This window comes from Rhineura floridana, chromosome 11, assembly GCF_030035675.1.
Source record: "Rhineura floridana isolate rRhiFlo1 chromosome 11, rRhiFlo1.hap2, whole genome shotgun sequence".
NCBI lineage: Eukaryota > Metazoa > Chordata > Lepidosauria > Squamata > Rhineuridae > Rhineura > Rhineura floridana.
The window spans coordinates 60,183,285-60,204,830 of record NC_084490.1 but is presented as its reverse complement, the minus strand read 5'-3'; the positions used below and the strand labels follow the sequence as shown (position 1 = coordinate 60,204,830).

The window sequence follows — 21,546 nt, the reverse complement described above, 5'->3', positions numbered from 1 at the left end:
GTAGTGTAGCGCTAGCAAGAAATTATGCCTTTCAAGTTATGCATTCCAGAACATTATTAACACCACGATTATCGCTCAGTTTTTCCACTATGAAATATGTCAAAACAAAAACACATAGTCATACATAACGGCAGATTTCCTGGAAAACTACAATAGTGAAAATACCCCTTAACAATTTGTTTTCCAGAAATACTCTTTAGCGTAACTAGAGCGATGTTGAAGAATTGAAAGCAATTCTGTATTACACTTACAAAATATGTTTTACTGATGATCTGTAGAAGTGTAACTGACCTTTATTTCTGACGGGAAGGGTTGTGGCAACATTGGCAGGGGGTTTGTCAGGCTCCTGGGCTGGGACAACCATGGGAAGTGCCTGCACTGGTACACGAGGAGCCTAGAACATGGGACACTAAGGATTACATTCTCTGTTGTCCTACATAACTAAAACAAAGTGTTACAAAAAAGTGGCATGTGTAAACATCTCACAATTCATAAGATAAAATCAGTATCGATAGTGACAGTTTTAGATGACTTGCATTTTGATTCTTAAGAACTTAACGTTCTCAGCACTAACAGAAGATGCTTCAATATTGTAATGACAGTTGCTTTATGGAAAATGTAAAGGAAGAAAATTCATCTCAGAGAAGCTAACTGGACAAAAATTCTCTCCTGGCAAAGAGTTCCTTATAATAGCTTTCTTGCAGAACTGGAAAGCAAGAATTGAAACTAAATCTAAAAAAAGATGCCAATATTTGCTTTGAATTTTAGCAGTTTCTCATCAAAGCTTAACAGGACTTCTAAAATATCTGTTGGCTATAATACCTATTTCCAGATAAGATGTTGTTATTTTAAGCTGGAGTAAGTACTTCATCATTAAGAAATGGAATATAAAACAAAATAAAAAAGGACAAACATCCTATTGTTTTAAATTTTACCCTATTTAAATCATGAGACGGAGGAGTCAGCTGGGTGGACTCAGGGGGAGGAGCGGAAAGCAGATTGTTAGGGTAGTCCAACAGGTAACAAACCACACTGGTATGACCACCCTTAGCAGCTTCTATTAGCATGGTTGAACCATCCTGTAAAGAAACAATGGGGGAAAGATAGAGAGTCACACTGAGAGATGTAATTTGGTTTTGTATTCTGAAAAACCAAACACATTATGTTACATGATAGCCAACATTTTACAGAACAGTTAAATGGGTTTAAATTGCTCTTCAATGTTTGAAGCATAATTTTAACTAGCATTTAATCAATTTATTTTGGTTTCTGCCCATGCTTTAATCTGGCATTTACCAGTTTTTGGCTTCCCTGTGCAAGATTCCTCTGGCTGCCTGCGCATATTACAGCTGGTAGCAAGTGCACCAGAAAGTTATATTCAGAGATTAATAGAAAAATACAATCTCACTAGAATAGCTAACTCTTTCATGTAAGAGTTCCTTACAGATTTTTTTTTTATATATAGTAACAGAGGACCTCGATGTAAGACCCACTTATGGATGAAAAATACCCAAATGGTACATAATTAAGTCATTGTGTTATATCCCCCAATGTTATACTGGGCTGACTGCCCTCCAACATGCACCCACTATATCATATGGTAGAGAAAACACCACATACTTTCAGTCTGTGTGTAGGATCAGCTCCATGAGCTAACAGCAATTCCACAACTGCCAGGTGGCCTCCAGCACAAGCAAGTGACAACACTGTATGATCATTGTTAGCTGTGGTCCTATTCACATTTGCTCCTGACATAAAGCATAAAAGAAGATGAAGAGTAATTTGTATTCATAATCGCACCTTTACTTTTTGGCGAGAACCTTTCCAGCGGTCTCTTTCTGAAAAGGGACTGGATTGCAAACTCTCATCTCTGTCCCTAAAGAAACTATGAACGTGGGGGGGGGGGAGTTTCAATACCATGATTCTTTACAACTAGAGCTACTTTAGTTGTACAGTTCTTTGGATCCTGGCACCTACGTTTAAGTAAACAAACAAACAAACAAAAAGCAGGGGAAGTATATTCCCATTACAATATATTGATCACATTCATACCCCAACTGCATATCCCAAGAGCTCATGGCAGTTTGTATAAGATTATCCCATTTTATCCTCACAACCACCTTATGAATAGCGGCCTATCCACCCACTAAACTTCAAGGCTAAGTAGGAATTTGAACTCCAGTCTCTCTGCCATTATTCTATGCAATGGACCACAATGGGTCACATACTCAACTGAAGGAAACATTAGTCTGACAGGAAAAAGCATGAGCATATATAAGGTATTTCTCCTTCATCATCAAACACAGCTGCATGTGCAAATGAAAAAATTGCATCCCCTCACGCCTAACTAATTTCTGGAAGTCTCAAGTCTATCTGAACTAGACTTTGCTCAACTGGGATGCAGCTGAACTGATGAGTTATGAGATAAATGCCTGAAAACACTTTAAAAGGTGAAGTATTATTCAAACTTACCTTTGCTAATTAAGAACTGAACAGTACAGACATGACCTGCTCTCGCAGCTTTCATTAATGGAGTTCTTCCTCCTTCAGATTCATGTTCCTAGGGGGAGGGAGAGACAGAAGCTATCTTGGAAATCAGAAATTCCTGGTTGTTTTTTATTCAAACATATTTTTTGAAGTTATTTTACCTAATGTTTATGTCCACGTTGGAATGTGCCGAGTTTAAGAATCTCTTAATTGCAATGCAACATTTCTAGGCCTTCAAGAAACAGTTTGCTGGGTTCAGTCAAGACTTGCCCCTTTGCAAATGGAAAGGCTCCTTCTATTCATGAAGAGAACTGTGAAACCAGGGGAAGCTCCCCACTGGAGGAAGAGGGAGACGGCAACATCTGCCAGCTTTTGCGTTATATCTGAGCTATGATGAGTGTCCAGACTCAGATGGGAAATAAGTGAAGGGGCAGTTGACACTGAGCACGCCAGTAGTGTCTTTGTTCTGGGTAAGAAGGACTTTGCTACCATGACAAGCCTGCACCCTCTGTGGACCACATCGGACAGGTCATGAATCACCTGATACCACAATGATGTCAGATGACCCATTTTTATCCACAAGTTTTGAAATCAAACCATGCAGACAAAGGCACAGCCTGTCACTGGCCCCATAGAAAACTCCTGGCAAAGCGTAAAGGAGAAGGAGCAGCAGCAGCACTGGGATCCTGGGGAGGGCTTAAGTGGTCTGCAGAGGGAGAGGACTAAGACCGGAAGGCCTCAGTAGCCTGGTCAGTGACAGCCCCACCCCCAAGCCGCTAGTATATCTTGAAGAGGCAGCGCTGGCTGACAAGGTTTCTCCTGCCACGTCCCCAGAGCAAGTTGGGCCTCCTGAGCTTTGTCCTCTGGAAGGGAGGAACAGGTGTTGAGACTGGAGGAGGGGACTGAGGAAGAACTGGCTAATGTGTCTCCTCCTCCATCACCACGGGCACACTGGCAAATGCTCAGGCATGAGCAGACTAAGGTTGCCCCCCCCCACCTATGTGACAGAGTGTCTGCTTGCTTGCCCAGTCGTGACCTGAGAGGGGGTTCCCGTGCAAGTAGTGTGCCTGCCCTGACCCTATTTAAGTGGTCTCAGGGGACATGTTAGATTGTTGTAACAATATCTTCGCTTGAGCAACTATGCCCAGTCATCTTCAGTATTGTTGCAGAGACACGTGTTATCTGTAGGCTGATCTATGAAATGCACTGGCGCTAAGTTCCACACTAAATGCAAGAGAAAAAAGGATACCAGTGGCTCAAAGTCTGATTCCAACAGGGTAAGCCAGGACACAGCCCATGCAAAGCACTGTGCACAAAGCTTTGCAAGCCCCTTCCATAGTGCTCTGCAAACCTGACAATCCGATAATTGTTGAGACTTATGGAGCTCTATGCACAGAGCTTCAAAAGCTCCACACAGCCAATCATCAGAGCCTGTGAAGTCAGGTACAGAGGGGTTGGTAGCTGCTGCCGATCAGCTGATTGATGGTTCCTGAAACTCCCTTTTGGCTCAGCCGTGTCCTTACTTGCACTGTACCTGATTTCATGTACGACATCAGGTGTGTGGCAGGTGGGTGTAGCTCAGCCCAAATGGCCTGGTGAGCCTAATTAGCCTGATGGCTGGAGGTTCCCCATGTCTGGGCTAGGGCTCTCTCAGCTGAGGCATCTACTCTTCAACTCCCCCCTCCAAGGATGTTTGCCTGGTTGCTTTTCTTACAATCTTTAAAAATCTTATTAAACTTAGCTCCTGCCCCTCCCCCTTTAAACCTTCATTTTATGCCCTGTTAGAGGCAACAGCTCCTAGCACTGTATCTTCTAAAGAATTTAATTGCAATTAGCTGGTCATTTTGTGAGATGAACATGCATCTTTCCTCTGAATTTTTTAATTTGCTGATATGTAGCCCACGTGGAAAGCCTATAGTTGGGATGGAAATAATCGATGTCCTCAAATCCAATATAGTCATTTTTTAAACAGCAAAAAGCGACACAACATAAGAAAAGTCCCAACACTTCACCTGCCAGCTTACCAGGTCAGCATCTGCTTGAAGCAACACATCTGCTACATCTGTATGACCATTCTCGCAGGCATATGTCAGTGCTGTGTCTCCTGTTGCTGTTGTTGCATGCACATTAGCTCCTGAAGCAAGTATAATAAGCTTAGAAAATATGCAAGCACTTCACTTGCTAGCAAGACAGGCTATGCCATTTAATCACATTTCAAAATATTCAAGTATCATTATGTTTGACTACTAAAACATAAGGGCACACACACAATGGGATAAAGTAGTTGTCACTGTGGAATATAGCTCCATGGTAGTATTGCTTTAAGAGTTTGTTTTCAATTTAAAACATGACCAAGAAATGCGCAGCAAAAAGCAATTCCATACCTGCAGCTAATAAATATTTAACTAGCTCCAAGTGACCCTCTTGAGCAGCTTCCATTAAAGGTGTAGAGCAGCCAAGTTCTATATCAGCTCCTGCTTTGATAAGAAAATCAGCCACTTCCAGAAAGCCTCCACAACACGCTAAAGTTAAGGCAGTTTCTTGGGTCTCTTCTGTCTGGGCATTGATGTTGGCTCCTTCCAGAAAGATACACACCAATGCAAATTAAGTTTTCAAAACAGCACTTCAAGGGAGAAATTTTAATAATATTTGTATAAAGGTATCAAGTCCTTGCAAAGCAAATTATTAAATTAATTAAAGTAAGTTAGACCTGTCTCAGTGTTATTTACTGGTAGTTTTTAATGATCTCAGATGGCATTCTTCAATGTCAACAGCTCAGGAATCTGCTAAGTGTACCTATTAAGAGAATACCAATGGGCTAGTGACCTTCTAAGGAATTTATTTTCTGCTGAGATTGTTTATTAATACCTTACATATTAATCAGAACTCATTGGAAAACTGGCATTCCCAGGAGTCAACATTGTTACATTTGGAAAAGTGAGTTTTTGTATAGTACACAGCACAACTTAAATAATAAAAATCAGCCAACTGTCAGTCTTGAATATATGCTTCCTAAATATGCATTTCATGATATTCAGAAGTCTTCAATGCTGCTATTAGTGTAGCTATTATACTTTTGGCATTACCTTGACCTAGGAGTAATGCTACCATCTCCTCATGACCTTCTCGGGCTGCTTCCATCAACGGTGTGTAACCTTCATCATTCACCTCTTCCAGGTTAGCCCCTCGCTCTATTAATAAGGCAGCCAACTCTACATGTCCACCGCAGGCTGCCAAAGTTAATGGAGATTCAAAGGAATCAGCAGGCATGTTCACCTGAGCACCACTATCAAGGAGTAACCTAGCAACTTCGACATGTCCATCCTAGAAAGCAAAAAAAAAAAAAAAAGGTTAACTACACAAGCACTGGATAAAGATGCTCCTCACACGCCTTAAGTTATTTTGCACCACCACGTGTGGTATTATACAAAGCTTCTTACAGCACAGTGGGCAGACAGTAGCAGGTTCAGGTCTATAGAAATAAGAACCGATGAAATAGCTCAAGTTTGCACCAAAGCCTCGGGAAATTTGAACTTGTTTGTTTACACATCCTAAATTACATAATTTGTTGGGGGAATGGAACCAAGAACAGAAATATTTGATCACACATGGCTGCCGCTGCATGATCTGTTTGAATCTGTGTAACATAAATATGTTTTATAAGAAATAGGCAAAACTGACCGGTCTCCTGCCAGGTCTTGAGCTTCACTCACAATATGTATTTAGCTCAGGTATTGCAAGATTAGATCCTCATTGTAGTTATAGTTGTATTTCATATACATAGCTCTTTCTGTGATTGTATGTTTGTGTGTTATGCATTCTGGGTTTTGATCAGATTGACAACTTCATAATCTGGGTATAAATATTTTATTTACTTCATCCAAGTGAAAGCTCAAAGTGGTGTACATGGTTCTCCACATCCCATTTTATCCTCATTACAACCCTGTCAGGTAGGTTACGCTGAGAGACAGTGACTGGCCCAAGGTCATCCAGTGCGCTTTATGGATGAGAGGGGATTCAAACTATGGTCTCCCAGATCATAGCCCAATACCCTAACCATTACACTGCACTGGCTCTCTTATTTAGAGAGGCAGAACTTACAGCAGCACAGTCTTATCTAGCAAGCAATAGTCTGAGTCCCACAAATGAATTCTGCAGTGGAACAGAATTACAACATTAGTAATATGTCCATGCAAGATCTATGCCATCAGACAAAACACTTAAGGTGATTGTTTATTTGGCAGATAGGAGAGAAAGTGTCGATTCCACACTATCGATCTTGAGAGGAGGAGCTTTATACAAAAATCAAAATACAATTATCTTAAATGATCAGATTTTAACCTGTGACAAAGCTGAAAAGCAGGCTGATCCCTGGGCATCACATATTCCTGCACCTCTTACCATGCATGCCTCCATTAATGCAGTATGCATTTCATCTGTTTTATGCTCCTGGTCTGCTCCTGCTTCCAGCAAAAATCTCACCATTTCTAAGTGGCCTAAAATGCACACACAAACACACACATATGGAACATCAGAATTTTATCAAAGATTTTATTTATGAGCTTAAGATGAAGTTTAACAAACAAAACACAGCAAAGATTAACTGATATCCACTGGTGGATTTCAGAAAGATTATCTTCTCTCTCATGGTCAACCCACTTTGTTTAAAGTACAACAGCACAATCTGGGAGCACATATTTATCTTTTGTGTTGGGTTTTTGTTCATTAGTATTGTAGCCTACTATAAGTCATTGAGAAAAAGCAGGCTACAAATTTGAAAATTCCTATTAACGCTTGCAATTCCTAAATCAAGGAAAAGCAGACCAACAATTCCCAAAACATTGGAAAGAAGTTTGTGTATACATTCAGTTAATCCCAGAAATTATACAGCCACAAGTCAGCATTCTATACTATAGTCAGCATTCTTCGCATTCCACAATGTTAAATTGAAAATACCCCCCCATGCCATTCTGATGCTTCCCATAAGCTCATTTCAAAACAAAACCTTACAAAACTTATAGTCCTGAACTCAGAAATGCTTGCTTAACAACCCTCTAAATTTTCATGGCAATACACAAAACAGCCAGAGAGAATCGAGAGTTCAAAGCGTAAAAAGAGAGAGAGAGAAACCAGACCCCTTTTGGACTTTTTTTTGGTCAGTTTTCTCATTATTTGTTGAAATTAATTAAAAAGCAGCCATGTTCACAGAGTACCTGGAATCCTATTACTGACCTTGCCTCATACTCTGACCTTCATCTTCTGCAGTTTTAAAGTTTAAAAAAAATGTCTGGATGATTTTTAATCAATTTAAGAAATTTTGCATTGAACTCAATGATAATGTTGGGCATGCTCAGTAAGAACCAACTGCCAGTGTTCTAAAAGTTAGACTCACAGCTGCTGGGCTTGGCTAGTCAGGGGGCCACACCTGACCTTCACTTTAGACAGTCATGGCTTCCCCCAAAGAATCCTGGGACGTATAGTTTGTGAAGGGTGCTGAGAGGAGACTCTTATTCGCCTGACAGAGCACCAGTGGCCAGAGGGGTTTAACGGTCAGCCACTCCGATTGAAACTCTGTGAGGGGAACAGGGCATCTCCTAGCAACTCTCAGCACCCTTCACTAACTCCACTTCCCAGGATTCTTTGGGAGAAGCCATGACTGTCTAAAGTGAAATAAAGGTCTGGTGTGGATGTGGCCTGGGACAGCTTTGGTTTAAATTTGGGTGGAAGACTACATGTGCCTGCTGTAGAATAAAAAGGTGGGGGAAACCCTGAAAAAGAATGATACTGTTCACAGTGTTTTCCTTTTGGAAAGGAAAGGGGCTTCTCCTCTGCCCAGTGCCCACCCATCCAGTCCCCTCCCCTCCTCCTCCCTCCCCTTCCTGCCCTCCTCCTCCCCTTCCTGCCCCTCCTCCAGGTCAGTTTCACTCATCCTAAGCATGATTGCACAGGGGTAAATGCACTGAACTCAAAAAGCATGCAAATGATCAAACTTGCCCTCCCTTCCTCCTATCCCCTCCCTCTTGCCCCTTCCCTCCCCCTTCCCTCCCCCTTCCTTCACCCCTCCCTTCCCCTTCCAATCTCCTCTCCCTCCCCTCTGTACTCCCCCTCCCCCATGGTCAGTTTTACCTATCCTAAGCATGATTGCAAGGGACTAAATCCCACTGAACTCAATAAACATGCAAATGATCAAACCTGCCCTCCTCCTCCCCCTCCTGGCTGCTCCCCTCCCCCCTCCCCACGGTCAGTTTCACCTATCCTAAGCATGATTGCAGGGGAGTAAATCCCACTGAACTCAGTAAGCATGCAAATGATCAATCCATTCTCAGCAAACTTGCACAGGATCCCATTTCTTACCTCCTTGATTAAAAAGCAGGGAAACTCACTAATAAACAAAACACCTTGCGGTTTAAGAACGTACCTATAGCCAATAGATATTTCTATCAAACTTCAAAAAGTAGGGAAATTGGGCAGCTATAGTGAATGCACCAGGGGAGCAGGAGACCTGACCTCCTCTCTGAGATACTGTACTGCCCTAGAAATTTGTCAAAATGCAAACACCATTTGGGTTGGTCTTTCACAGTCCAATCCACTTCCTGTGCAGCTTGGAAGAATTTGGTAATGTGCCTGTGAGCATATGGTAAGTGGTGGCAACATCTGCCATCTCCAAAGATGTTTTTCTCCTGCTTTTTAAAGTTTGATAGAAATATCTGTTGGCTATAGGTACGTTCTTAAACCGCAAGGGTTTTTTGCCTATTAGTGAATTAAACATGTTTGTGTTCTGGAGGAAGGAATAAAAATGTTGTAGTCTAAGTGCCCCAGTAAAGGAAAATAAATGCCATGAAAACATTGTCTCAAGGTTATGAGAGAGAGATATCAGCTTCCAAACCTCAACAATGAAACTTGGAAGGAAAACCAGAAAGGTTAAAAACCCTCAGAAAATGACAATGAAGTCTTCCCATTAGTGGACAGACTTCCACCTGCACAATGGGACTTCCTCTCCCCGTGTTCTGGAAGGTTGGGGGGAAATCCCAAAACAGATTGGGGTGGGGGCATAAGGGGAGAAGACAGGGAGTCCTATCGTGCAGGTGAGGTCCTAGCATCAATGGGACAACTTCCTAGGAAACAAGTTAATGACAGAACACAAAACTGTTTTTAAAATTTCAAAGTTACTTCCTTTCTGAAAAAAGGAGTTAGAGTGAATCTTTCAGAAAATGAATTTTTATAGCCTCAAACCTTTAGCTGTTTTCTTTCCATGTCATTCTATAGTTCACAGCTTATAACTGAAAATCTAATTACATAGTTGTAATAGAGACACTTTGTTTTTTAAGTCCTCCACTGCTTCAATCTGTTTTCAGTCCTGGAAAAAGCTACATCCCGTTTAGCAGAAAGGAGCATACGTATAGCATGAACACGGAACGCTATCCAACCTTAAATACAACAGTCTCTGCGATTTATTTAGTATGTTCCAGCACTGAACAAATGTAATTTAAGTAGTTATTTTTCCAGAGAGAATAGGAGTAACAAAACCTAATGATCATCAAATAAGTGTAGGGCTAGATTCCAATGATACATAACATGATTTAGGTTAGGAATTAAAACCATTCACAGTATCGCTCGCTTGATTAGTCTGAACCAAAGGTACAAAAGCAAATGAGAGTTAAGATTTTAAATTCAATCCTAATAAATTAAATTAAAAGAGACGGAGGCTTTTCAATGCCTGCTGAAGAGTAATGTTAGCTTTTTCAATGGAAGGCCATGGCTGTGAGATCACAATACTGTACCTTTATAGCAAGCCAGCGTAAGTGCACTCTCCTTAAATTCATTAGAATGCGTATTGATTCCAGCTCCATTTTCTAACAGCACTCTGGCAACTTCCACATGCCCAGCACTCCCTGCCTCCATAAGAGGAGTATGGCCATTTTCATTATGGTCCTCAATACTAGCACCCGACTCCAACAGGGCCTTCACAACATCTACATAGCCTCCAGCACAAGCATACGTAAGTGCTGTGTTGCCTAATTTCGGAAAAGAAAATATATTGAAGTTAGTTTGGACAACCTTCTCCTTTCCCAAATTCATATTAGCACTGACCATTTGTACCTATACCCCATAAAGTTTTCAGGTACAAAAGAGGCTAAGAAACTGACATATGAACCAGGAAATCCTAAATTCCAATCTTTCCTCTGCCACAAAGTCATTAGCTACCCGAGGAAAAATCACTCTCTCTCAGCCCTTATCTGTGATCGTATGGGAGTGATAATAATATTACCTTGCTTTACTTGATCAGGTAAAGAGTGTAAAGAGACATAAGTATGTTTATCATCATTGTAAAAAAGAAACACTAGACTGTAAACCTAAGGTAACTCCTCCTACATGACCAAAAAAAAGTCTTGATTGGAAAAAAGCAACAATATATAGCTAAATCACAGGTAGTGGCTCTCCTGTGCGTTTCACGACACAATTCAAGATACTAATTTAAGCAATTAATGGCAATCCTGCACTTCTGAAGAAAGCCCTTTGTAATTCCCAACACCTTTTGAGAACAGTCAAGGTGGCCCAGCTTCAAAATTCCATAGTGGCACTCCAGAATTTTCTTAATAGTGGCCTTTTACAAGATATAGTAAAATTGTTATTTTCTAGCAGGCCTTTGACCCTGTATACTATTTTTGTGAAGGTTTGATAGATGTATGGGATGTAATGAAGTTTTATACTGGTTTTACAGTTGATGGTTTCATTTCATTTTAAGCCACCCTGAGTTTCCACAGAAATCAGCAGTGAAAATTGTTTTCAATTTCAATAATGATAACAATCTTATTGCAGTTTTCATCATCGTTTTTCTTAAGATTAAAATGGTAAAGTATCCCCAATCTTGCCAAGCACTGACAAATGCACTTCAACTTACAATCTAACCCCTGAATGCATAAACAAGTCAGAGGATGAAGCTACTTCGGGACAGTTATCCCAGGATGAACAATCATATAAAAGATAGGCCCTTCATCCCGCCTTTGTGGGATGCTGAAATGTTTGAAAACAAAGCCACAATCAAGAAAAACTATGATTATCATCAACAACATTAACAAAGAAGGATAGTAGTCAGAGCCGAGATAAGAAAGACATATATTGAAGATTACGAAGATGAATTCAGGGTGAACAAAGCTGGGATACATTCACCCACAGCCAGTGTTGGAGGGTGGCATCATCTGGCACCTGCTGAGGCCTATTGCTACACCAGTGGCTCTCCTCCTTGCTTGCTGCTGCTTGCTCACCTGTCCTCTCTGAGCAAACAGTGAGAGAAGGAAGGAAAGGAATGTTAACCACTGCATGCTCTGTCCTTTCTCTCTCTGAGGTGGTGCTGAGAGGACCCAGAGGGAGAAGCAAGTGAACGGGCAGCAGCAACAGCAATGAGAAGGACATGGGTTGACTGAGAGCATCTTACCCAGTTCCCACCCCCAAAATCTTTTGATTCAGCTCGGCTTTCATCCAAAGATTTTGGAAGAGTTACCTGGGTAAAAAACTGTCTTTCGTAAATGAGAATTCATAAAGAACTATGAAGAATTAAAGAATACCATCCAGATAACTGGCAAAGAGTAACACTTATATAAAAGAGAAGACAATCAAACAAATGGCTTGTATATCTGGGAAAATACTGAATAAGTTGTGCCAGCTCAACCAAGTTTTCTTCTTTGAAAAAGAATGACAGCTCAAGCTGATACATTAGGATTTCATCAAGGCCTTCAATCTAGTCCCACAAGGTATCCTCTCAAGAAAACTTGACAAAAGTAGGCCAGAAGGAACCATAACATGGAATGCCCCTGGTTGGAACAAAGGGTGATAAACGGTGCAATAAGTGGTTCCAATTGAATGTTAAAGTGGGAAAAAGATATCCAATGACATGCCACTATTTCTCATTTGATGACAGCAAGGAAGCTAATCAGCATGCCAAGAAGTGGATGTATTTGTTTCAAATTCAGAAAAAATAAAGTGTATTGTATATTTTCAGGTAAGGGATGTTTATCTGCAGGTCAATGTTAACTCACTCTATGTACACTCTGGGAGAAAGGTTCAGATCGTTTGCTCAAAATTTGGTCTTAGTTTCTCAATCACGGTTTGTTTGCATGTAATGCAAAGCCAGCCACTGATTTGTTTCCTCCCCAGCATTGCAGCTAGAGAGGGAGAGGGGCAGCTTAGGGATTTTTGAGCAGTGGGCACCAGCATGCTGTGGTTTAACGTGAATGGGCAACCTGGGCCAGTTTCTACTCGTACGTGTTCAAAGAAAAAGTTTGTGAACTTGCAATTTCTGCAGGAAAAAAGGATCAAGCACTAGTAGCTGCCAGCACTGCAGCCCAACAGTTGCAAGCTCTTTAGAGAAATGGCCAGTTATTTCTGCACATTCTTCATCTCCCACCTTCACCTTATTGTGCTTTGTTCACTGCCAAACTCAAAAAATATTGTATTCTTGACCCAGATCAAGAAGTGCAGTACACTGAATTCTCTTGCCCCTTTCCTGTGCTCAGTTCTTCTTGAAACACATCCTTACTCTAATATAGGAACATCTGTCTTGCCAATCAACTTCTACCAAAATAATTTAAGTTATCTTTAATGTAAAACAAGAGTTTACATAATTTCTCCTAAACTAAAGTTCACATAATTTCCCCAGCTCCTGTAACATGAAATGGCCAGCGAAATATTGAATTACTTCATATGAAAAATGGCTGGTACAGTTTCCAGATGGTGCCACATTCCCATTACATTTAATTGTGACACATTTATTACCTGTTGAAGACTGTGCATTAACATCAGCACCATGAGCTAGCAGCAACTTGACAATTTTGACATGTCCTCCATTAGCAGCAGCCATTAAAGGTGTTATGTCTCCTTTGATGCCTCTGTCTTCAACGTTTGCATGCATTGCTAGGAGAACCTGTTGACAGGAAGAGCAAAAAAATGATAGTTAAGGTAGAAGGGACCAGACTGGTTATGTAACTATGCAGATCCAATTCTTGCACGCTTACTGTGTCTTATAAAACAACCTCTACAGGCACCTTCTGTGCATAAAATGATGCTACATTAGCAGATGGGCATCATGTTTGTGCTTCAATTATGCAGTGTTTAGGCTATATTACATAACAGCAACTATGTCCCAGGACGGAAGAAGCAGCTGCTGCAAGTTTCACTTCCCAGGCATGACAATGCAATGCAAGTACAGCAACACTTTGTTCAGAAAGAGCTGGACAAGCATTCCTACTGTTCCTTTCCTCTCCAATTTTGAACCTATTTCGCACCCCATTCCATGGCTAACAGCTCCGACTGGGTTTTTTTCCTTTTGATTTCTGCCACACAAACATTCAAGGTCCAGGCTCCATAAGCCTTACAAATTTTATCCCTGTGTGCCAGGAGTGGGGAACCTTTTCAACTCAGTGGGACAGGCGTTTCTCTTTCCAACTCTAGCAGGCCACATTTGATAGGTGGATGGGGCTACCCAGCTGTCAAGCACCAGGCATCTTTGTGAAATCAGGCGATTGACAGGTAGGCAGACCCACTCACCTGTCAAAATTATCTCAGGGAAATAAAAATCTGGAACACATCATGACTTCAGAGCACCACGCAGGCACCATGTTTTGAAGTACTACTGAGGCTTGGAGTTACCACCTGCCAGCTGATGGACGTTAACTCCGCTTTCTGCAGGGATCAGCTGCACAACCGAGTGTCCCATGGGGAACTCGGTGATGCAGTCAATCCAGCTGGTTTGGAGTTGATAGGCAGTAACTCCAAATCTGCTGTCCTTTGGGGAAAAATTACCCCTTTAATTCTAGTCAATGAAGGACCAGATAGTGAATTGATGATGTCATTCAGAGAAAAGTAATCCTATTTGGGACAATGCTTCCTGAATAGGCAAGACTTGGTTGCCTTTTGCAGCTATCATCCCAAAATTGTGAAGTGGATTTCTCAAGAAAATGCTCATGAAAAGCAGAAAATCTTGGGACTTTTCTGTGAATTTCTGTTTTTGAAGGGAAGGTGATAGCCAGCACTGGGTTATACCCTTCCATTTAGGGCAATGAAGGCAGCCTCCGTTTTCTGTATATGGAGGAAATCGGGCTTCTCACCTCAATGCCCATACATTATAGCTAAAGCGCTCAAATGTTTCAAAAACGTAAAAGGTTAAGGAGCAGACCAAACTAGTAAAACTGGTAGGAAATGCTCAGCTAACCTTACGCATCAGCAAAAACTAATGAACTTCCCTTACTCAAAAAATTATAGGAGATAAATTGGCTAGAGGGAAACGCATCAGCATGAATGCTCAGAAAGTTAATATTCTGGACCCATGGACTTCTTTTATTCGTGAAGTCCATGGGCCCATATTCCTTTGTAGTGAACACCGCATTCACTTGGCTAAAATCTGTTGTGGTCACCTTGTGCAAAGGTTTCTCTATTGGAATCCCTTGGCTCAAGTGTCTTGTTGATCTTTTAGGTGATGGGAGTTCAATGGACCATGAGTGGAACTAGGATCATTCTGAAGCTGGAATCTTAAGAGGAACATGTGCCTGTATTGGAAAATCCCATTCCAGACCCCAGGAGAGAGCCGAGACACAAGATCATCATCCTAGTACAGATGAAAAAGATACTGAGATACTTTTACTTGTTGTGCAGCAATTGCAAGTACTCTTGGATGAAACAAATTATCTTGACCTATTTCAATCTGGGTTCAGGCCTGGTTATGGGACTGAATCGGTCACCCTGATAGGTGGCTTTTATTGGGAAAAGGACAGGGGGAGTGCAACCCTGTTATTCTTACCTGATCTCTCAGTGGCTTTTAATACTATTGACCATGGCATCTTTCTGAGCCAACTTGGTGAGACGGGTATCGGAGGCACTGTTTTACAGTGGTTCCAATCCTACCTCCAGGGTCATTTTCAGAGAAGAGCACTGTGTGATTGTCTTTCAGCCCCCTAGCAGTTGTGCTGTGGGGTGCCACAGGGTACCATCTTGTCCTCAATGCTGTTTGACATCTATATGAAGCCCTTGGGAGAAGTTATCAGGAGATTTGGGGCAAGACGTCAGCTCTGTTTCTCTGTAACATCTGAATTAGGAGAGGCCATGCAAGCCCTGGACCAGTGCCTGGACTCGTGGTGGGCTGGATGAGGGTCAATAAACTGAGTCTGAATTCTTGCAAGATGGAGGCACTGTGGGTTGGTGGTTCCCGTGTTCGGATAATTGGTCAACTGCCTGCTTTGGATGGGGTCATACTCCCTCTGAAAGAGCAGGTTTGTAGCTTGGGGTGCTCTTGGATCCATCCTTGTCCCTTGAGGCCCAGGTGACCTCAGTGGCTAGGAGTGCCTTTTACCAGCTTCAGCTAGTAAGACTGCTGCAGCTGTTTCTGGACTGGGATAGCCTGACCACAGTTGTCCATGCACTGGTAACCTCCAGGCTGGATTACTATAATGCACTCTATGTGGGGCTGCCCTTGAGGTTGGTCCGGAAGCTGCAACTGGTGCAAAATGTAGCATTGCCTCTGCTCACTGGGGCAAGGTACTGCCAACACGTCACCCGCCTGCTAAAATAATTGTACTGGCTTCTTAATAGCTAAAAGGCAGAGCTCAAGGTTCTGGTTTTGGTATACAAAGCCCTATACAGCTTGGGACCAGGATACTTGAAAGACCGTCTTATCCCTTATATACCCAGTCGATCACTGTGCTCTGCAGGTGAGGGCCTCCTGCAGATACTATCTTATCAGGAGGTCTGTTCTGCACAACATAGGAAACAGATCTTTAATGTGGCGGCACCTATCCTGTGGAATTTCCTCCCCTTAAATATTAGATAGGCGCCATCTCTGTTATCTTTTCGGCGCCTATTGAAGACCTTTCTCTTTCAACAAGCCTTTTAAGTAGAGACCTTATCCCAGTCTGTGTCGGAATTGTTTTTTAAGATGTTTAAAATTTTTTTTTAAAGAAAGATGTTTTCAAAGATGTTTTTTAAAATATATTTTAAAGTCTGTTTTCAATATGTTTTGGAGTGTTTTTAGTGTTTTGATTGCCACCCTGGGCTCCTTCTGGGAGGAAGGGCTGGATATAAATTTTAAAAATAAATAAATAATAAACAAACTTATTTGTGCTGATCAGGAAATTGACTCTATAAAAGTGGAGATGATCAAAGCAACTTCCTTTGCAAATTTCCCCATAGAGGAAGAGTAATTAGGAAGCAATCTAAGTATGGGTAGATGCATATTCCAACCATCCCCTTCTCATGGCTTGGATCCACCAGAATCAGGAAAGATCCTAGGGTAAAGAGGCCGGAGAATGCGGAATTGGTACTGTTACTTCCAGCTGCTAAACTCAAGGAATTTGCAGTCTACTCTTCCAATAAGGAAGCACTGGTTAGGCCTCATCTTGAGTACTGCATCCAGTTCTGGTCTCTGCACTTCAAGAAGGATGCAGACAAACTGGAACGGGTTCAGAGGAGGGCAACAAGGATGATCAGGGGACTGGAAACAAAGCCCTATGAGGAGAGACTGAAAGAACTGGGTATGTTTAGCCTGGAGAAGAGCAGACTGAGGGGAGATATGATAGCACTCTTCAAGTACATGAAAGGTTGTCACACAGAGGAGGGGCAGGATCTCTTCTTGATCGTCCCAGAGTGCAGGACACGGAATAATGGGCTCAAGTTGCAAGAAGCCAGATTTCGACTGAACATCAGGAAAAACTTCCTAACTGTTAGAACCATATGACAATGGAACCAATTACCTAGAGAGGTAGTGGGCTCTCCGACACTGGAGGCATTCAAGAGGCAGCTGGACAGCCATCTGTTGGGAATGCTTTGGTTTGGATTCCTGCACTGAGCAGGGGGTTGGACTTGATGGCCTTATATGCCCCTTCTAATTCTACTATTCTGTGATTCTATAAGGATGTCAAGATAGGCCTCTGAAGTTGATCAAGGCTCTGAGATCTTCCTTTCCAATACAGGACAGAATAAAAACAAAGGGTCTCCATATAGAATTTGCATTTGGCTAAGAAGCAGCTGATGTGTTTAAGGTCCAAGATGGTACAGGTCTCTTCAGCACTGTGAAGAATGTAGAAAACTCTTCACATCCCTTACTGTACAGGTGGCAAACCCTGGGCTCATATAGCCAAGCGTTTTGTGGTGGTCTGTGGGGACCCTAATTATTTGGTGGCAAAATTCCCCCCTCTCACTTTAAGTATTTCAGCATAAAGCAGTGAAAAGTCTATCAAGCAATAATTGGTGAGCAATAAAACTTTTCTTTGGAGAATTTTTTTTGGGGGGAGGGGGGAAGGAAACCTAACTGGAAATTCTGATAGAATACTACTGAGGGGAAAAATAAAATTTAAAAAGTAAACTTTAAAAAGGCATTACATATTTATGGAAATTTAATGGTAAATAAAATAGATAATAAAGTAAAAATGAAATTGTAACATTATGTTGAGAATGAAGTCAAACTATTTAAGAGAGAGGGAGGAACCGGGGGCGGGGGCGGGAGAGGGATCATGAATGAATGCAGGTAAATAAAGATTTAAGAGTAGAACTTTAAATAAAGGAAGACAACAGAATTTTAAAAAACACAGTAACAATTGTGGGAAATCATCCCTCCAGCCTGCTATGTAGTGTGCTATCATACAAGTGACCTTGAGCACATTGTTATGTCTTGTTAATGCTGACATCATTCTAACCTAGGATGTATACAATGTCTGCCCCCTCTCCCCATTGCAGAAAAAAAACAAAAAAGGTTGAATGTGTGTGCCAGAACTGGGCAAATGCTTTCTTCTTGGTGAAGGTGAAATTAAAAAGGTATTAAATTTCCGTCTCAGCCACCACTGCTTTCCACCTGAGCCAGGCCCGCTTTACTATGCAATCCCTGAAGGGTTCACCATGGATCAACATGTCCTTCAGCCAAAAAAAGGCTCAGCCACCCCTGCCTTATTAGAACTGGGATCAGTTTCACAGCACCGATCTCCAGAGGGTGTAGTAAGGCCCTTGAGATCTGTTGTTGGAGATAGGAATAAAAAAAATAAAAATAAAAAATTGCTCCCAGACACCCAGTTGCATTCCAGCATGTAACTTTGGATGACTGCTCCCAGGACCCATCAGCCACTGGTAGAGTTCTTTCAGGCATCTGCAAAATTCAGGAAATTTCCCTGACTAAAAGCTTAGAGGATAAGAAAATGTAGTAATCTGGAACTGGGCTTCTTGTCTCAATGTTGGGCTGTCATTTGGGTTGAGCCTGGACTTTTGGTGCTGCTGTCATCTGGGCATGACGTTTCTGAAATACCATTTTGAGGAGCAAAAGGGGTTCAAAGAAGAAAAGAACCAGAGCTATTAGTTGGTCTCTTGTCCTCTCCCCCAGCCCCCGCCCAACCTGAGTGGTTAGGGAAAGCCTTTAGAACTTCCTCCAGGATATCCCCAAGAGCTTCTCTCTAAAAATGGGATGGCTAAATTTGCCGCAGACTTGGCATTCAACTCCCCAGTTTTGTAGCCAGATTTTTTCTGGTGATCATATTTGCCTGGCTTTCAACTGAATGGTATTCAAGGAGGCATCACCCCAAAAGATGTGAGAAGGGGCAACTTTGCTAAGCATCTCCATGGTTGCTGGTCCAATCAATTGTTTCCAAGGAGTCAGCTAAAGCAAGTAAAGGCAGCCCTTGCAAGCATCTACTTTTGTGGAGATAGCTTTGGATCAAACATATTTTAGAGAACGGCTTTAGCTTCCCTGTTGTGTTCAGCAACTGGTAGCTTCATCTTATTCCTTCCTGATCATGTCATTGAAACAATCTGGAAAAGCTACTGGGCAAGATGTAAGAACTGTGAACCCTTGCCAACATAGCTCCTTTCAGGGCAAAAGTTTGGGGGGCTTATTTGAAGGGTAGTGCTGGACAATTTCCATGGCTCTGAGAACAGCCTAAGGAAGCAAATGGGGGGGGGCACTCTACTTTGTGCCAGTTTATCCCAAAGTCTTTGTTTTGGGTAAATGTTCCTTTGAGGAAAGACTTGGGTTTCTTCCCCCTGCAGTTGTATTCCCTGAGGTGAAAGCTGCTGGGGGTGGGGAAGAGAATTCATTTGCCATTAGGGAAATAGGCCACAGGGATACTCCCTCTGTGTCTGGAAATCTTAATGGAATTGTCTCCAGAACCTCTCAGGTGGTCTACTGGGGACTTTGGTACCTGCAATGACAGATCACGCTATGGAGCAGTTATGGAAGCACCAGTGATCCTAGAAACTACAGCACCCCCTATATTTGTGCCCTGTGTGGGGAGAGAGAATATATGGCTCCTGCTTGTCCTTAATTCTGGAGTACCTGTATGTGTAAGAGGCTGGCATTTTCCTTCCTTCTGAAGAGAGCAGATCTCATCCCAGTGAAGGCAGGAAATCCTGTAAGGCTGAAAGAGGGTGTGGCAGACCAACCCCTTGTGAGGCAAAGACTGAATGAATACTCTTTCCCTTCACCATGGAGGAAGAAGGGGCTCATTTGAACCCCCCCCACTCCACCCATTCACCTCCCAGGTTATGTGGAAAACAGTGGCACCTTCAGGATTCCACTCTCATTACCTAGAGAGGGGTGGTGGCATTCAGCTCTTCCTTTAACCAGGTTATTTTTGCATCCTGGCTTTTAAGGGAAGCCACTTGTCCTATGGAATCAAGGGCCAATTGTGAGTTTGCAGGTGAAAGGATGGGGCAGTCTTATCAGAAACCTCTGGACTGTGTTATTCTGGGCAGTACTGAGAAGGTGCCTGTGTGGAAGTAGCCTAAAACACACTTTCAGCTGTCCTCTTGCAGCTGCTGTGTGGAAGAAGGCCTGAGGTGGGTTCCCCACCCCTATTGAGTTGATTGAGGCAAAACTAAGACAGACAGACCCTGCTAGAGGATCCCTTCCCACCTCTCTCCTCTTTCCTCCATCTCACATTTTGTTGTGGATTTTAGGCAATGGGCTGCCGGAGACTGCCAATCCGGAGGCCCCTGTCCAGATACAGAAAACGGAGACAATCTTCCCAGCCTTGGAGGAGAGCCAACCTCAAAGGCTTGCTGCTCCTTGTCTCTTCCAAAAAAAAAAAAAGATTCCATCCTTCAGCTCAGCTGCAGTTACATAACTAGTCTTCTTTTTGCTCATCGCTAACAGTTTTAACTTGTTTAATTCAGTGTCCTTGGCTAAATTTCTGGTTACTACATTTCTTTCCCCCCAGAAATTAGCATGGCAAAAGGCTGCAATCTTTTCAATTCTCTCTGTCTCTCTGACTTCATTCCTATTGAGTTGGTTGTAAAATACCCAAGGAAGTTAATCTGAAGTACCGCCAGGACCATACTAACTTGTCCATGCATTAATGCCCTCCTTGTTTGCCCACCACCTAGATCAGTGAAAGAGAGAGGCCTTTTCTATGACAGCTCTGGAATTCATAACCTATTGACCTCTGGAAAGCTACCATAGTGCTAGAAAGGCTCTGAAAATTTATTTTGTTTCAAGTGGCCTATACATGAATCATATTATTTATTGCTGCACTGTTCTTTATAGTGAACAAATGGGGGAAATCTTTTATTTTTATTTTGGGTGAGGTGGTATTTTATTACTCCTGGTTCATTCAGTGCTGGAGGTGTTTTGTAGAAGTTATATTGTATTTGATATTTTGGTATTGCTGTTGTTGCATTTTTTAATTTTTATCAAGTGAGCCACTTTGAGAGAGCAAGTTCTATTCAAAAAGGCAGCCTATAGATATTTTAAATAAAAATAAATAAATGAAACCACCACCACCACTTCAACAAGCAAGGAACTCTTGGCTGTCCTGCCTATTTGCCTGAAAGCAAAGCTGCTGTGGAAGTGAGGACTGTTTCTCCCAGGATCATTCTGCTTTCCTCATAACTACCCTCTGCTGAGCAATACATATTGATTAGCCTTGAGTTGAAAAAGGACCATGATTACCCCACTAGATATGTTGGCAAAAAAATTCTAAACACAGTCAAACTCTTTACAAAGCCAAGAATCTATTGTCTGTCTAGATAAGAGGTTCACATCTCATACTTGAAAGGTAACTTCCCATTCTCCAATAGATTAAATTACAATGG

At 42.0% G+C, this 21,546-nt stretch overlaps 1 protein-coding gene across 6 annotated transcripts in view; it reads right to left on the bottom strand.

Moving 5' to 3' along the window:
• The window catches only part of ANKRD17 (ankyrin repeat domain 17), a 145,853-nt gene that overhangs the window by 39,832 nt on the left and 84,475 nt on the right, over positions 1–21,546 (bottom strand). For all 6 annotated transcript variants that reach the window (XM_061589849.1, XM_061589851.1, XM_061589850.1 and 3 more), the window contains exons 5-14: positions 13,261–13,408; positions 10,269–10,502; positions 6,889–6,983; positions 5,574–5,811; positions 4,872–5,063; positions 4,512–4,621; positions 2,473–2,560; positions 1,621–1,748; positions 936–1,079; positions 292–394 (exon numbers count right to left, since the gene is read on the bottom strand). In XM_061589849.1, the coding sequence (XP_061445833.1) occupies positions 292–394; positions 936–1,079; positions 1,621–1,748; positions 2,473–2,560; positions 4,512–4,621; positions 4,872–5,063; positions 5,574–5,811; positions 6,889–6,983; positions 10,269–10,502; positions 13,261–13,408 (1,480 nt within the window). The remainder of the gene's footprint in view (positions 1–291; positions 395–935; positions 1,080–1,620; positions 1,749–2,472; positions 2,561–4,511; positions 4,622–4,871; positions 5,064–5,573; positions 5,812–6,888; positions 6,984–10,268; positions 10,503–13,260; positions 13,409–21,546) is intronic.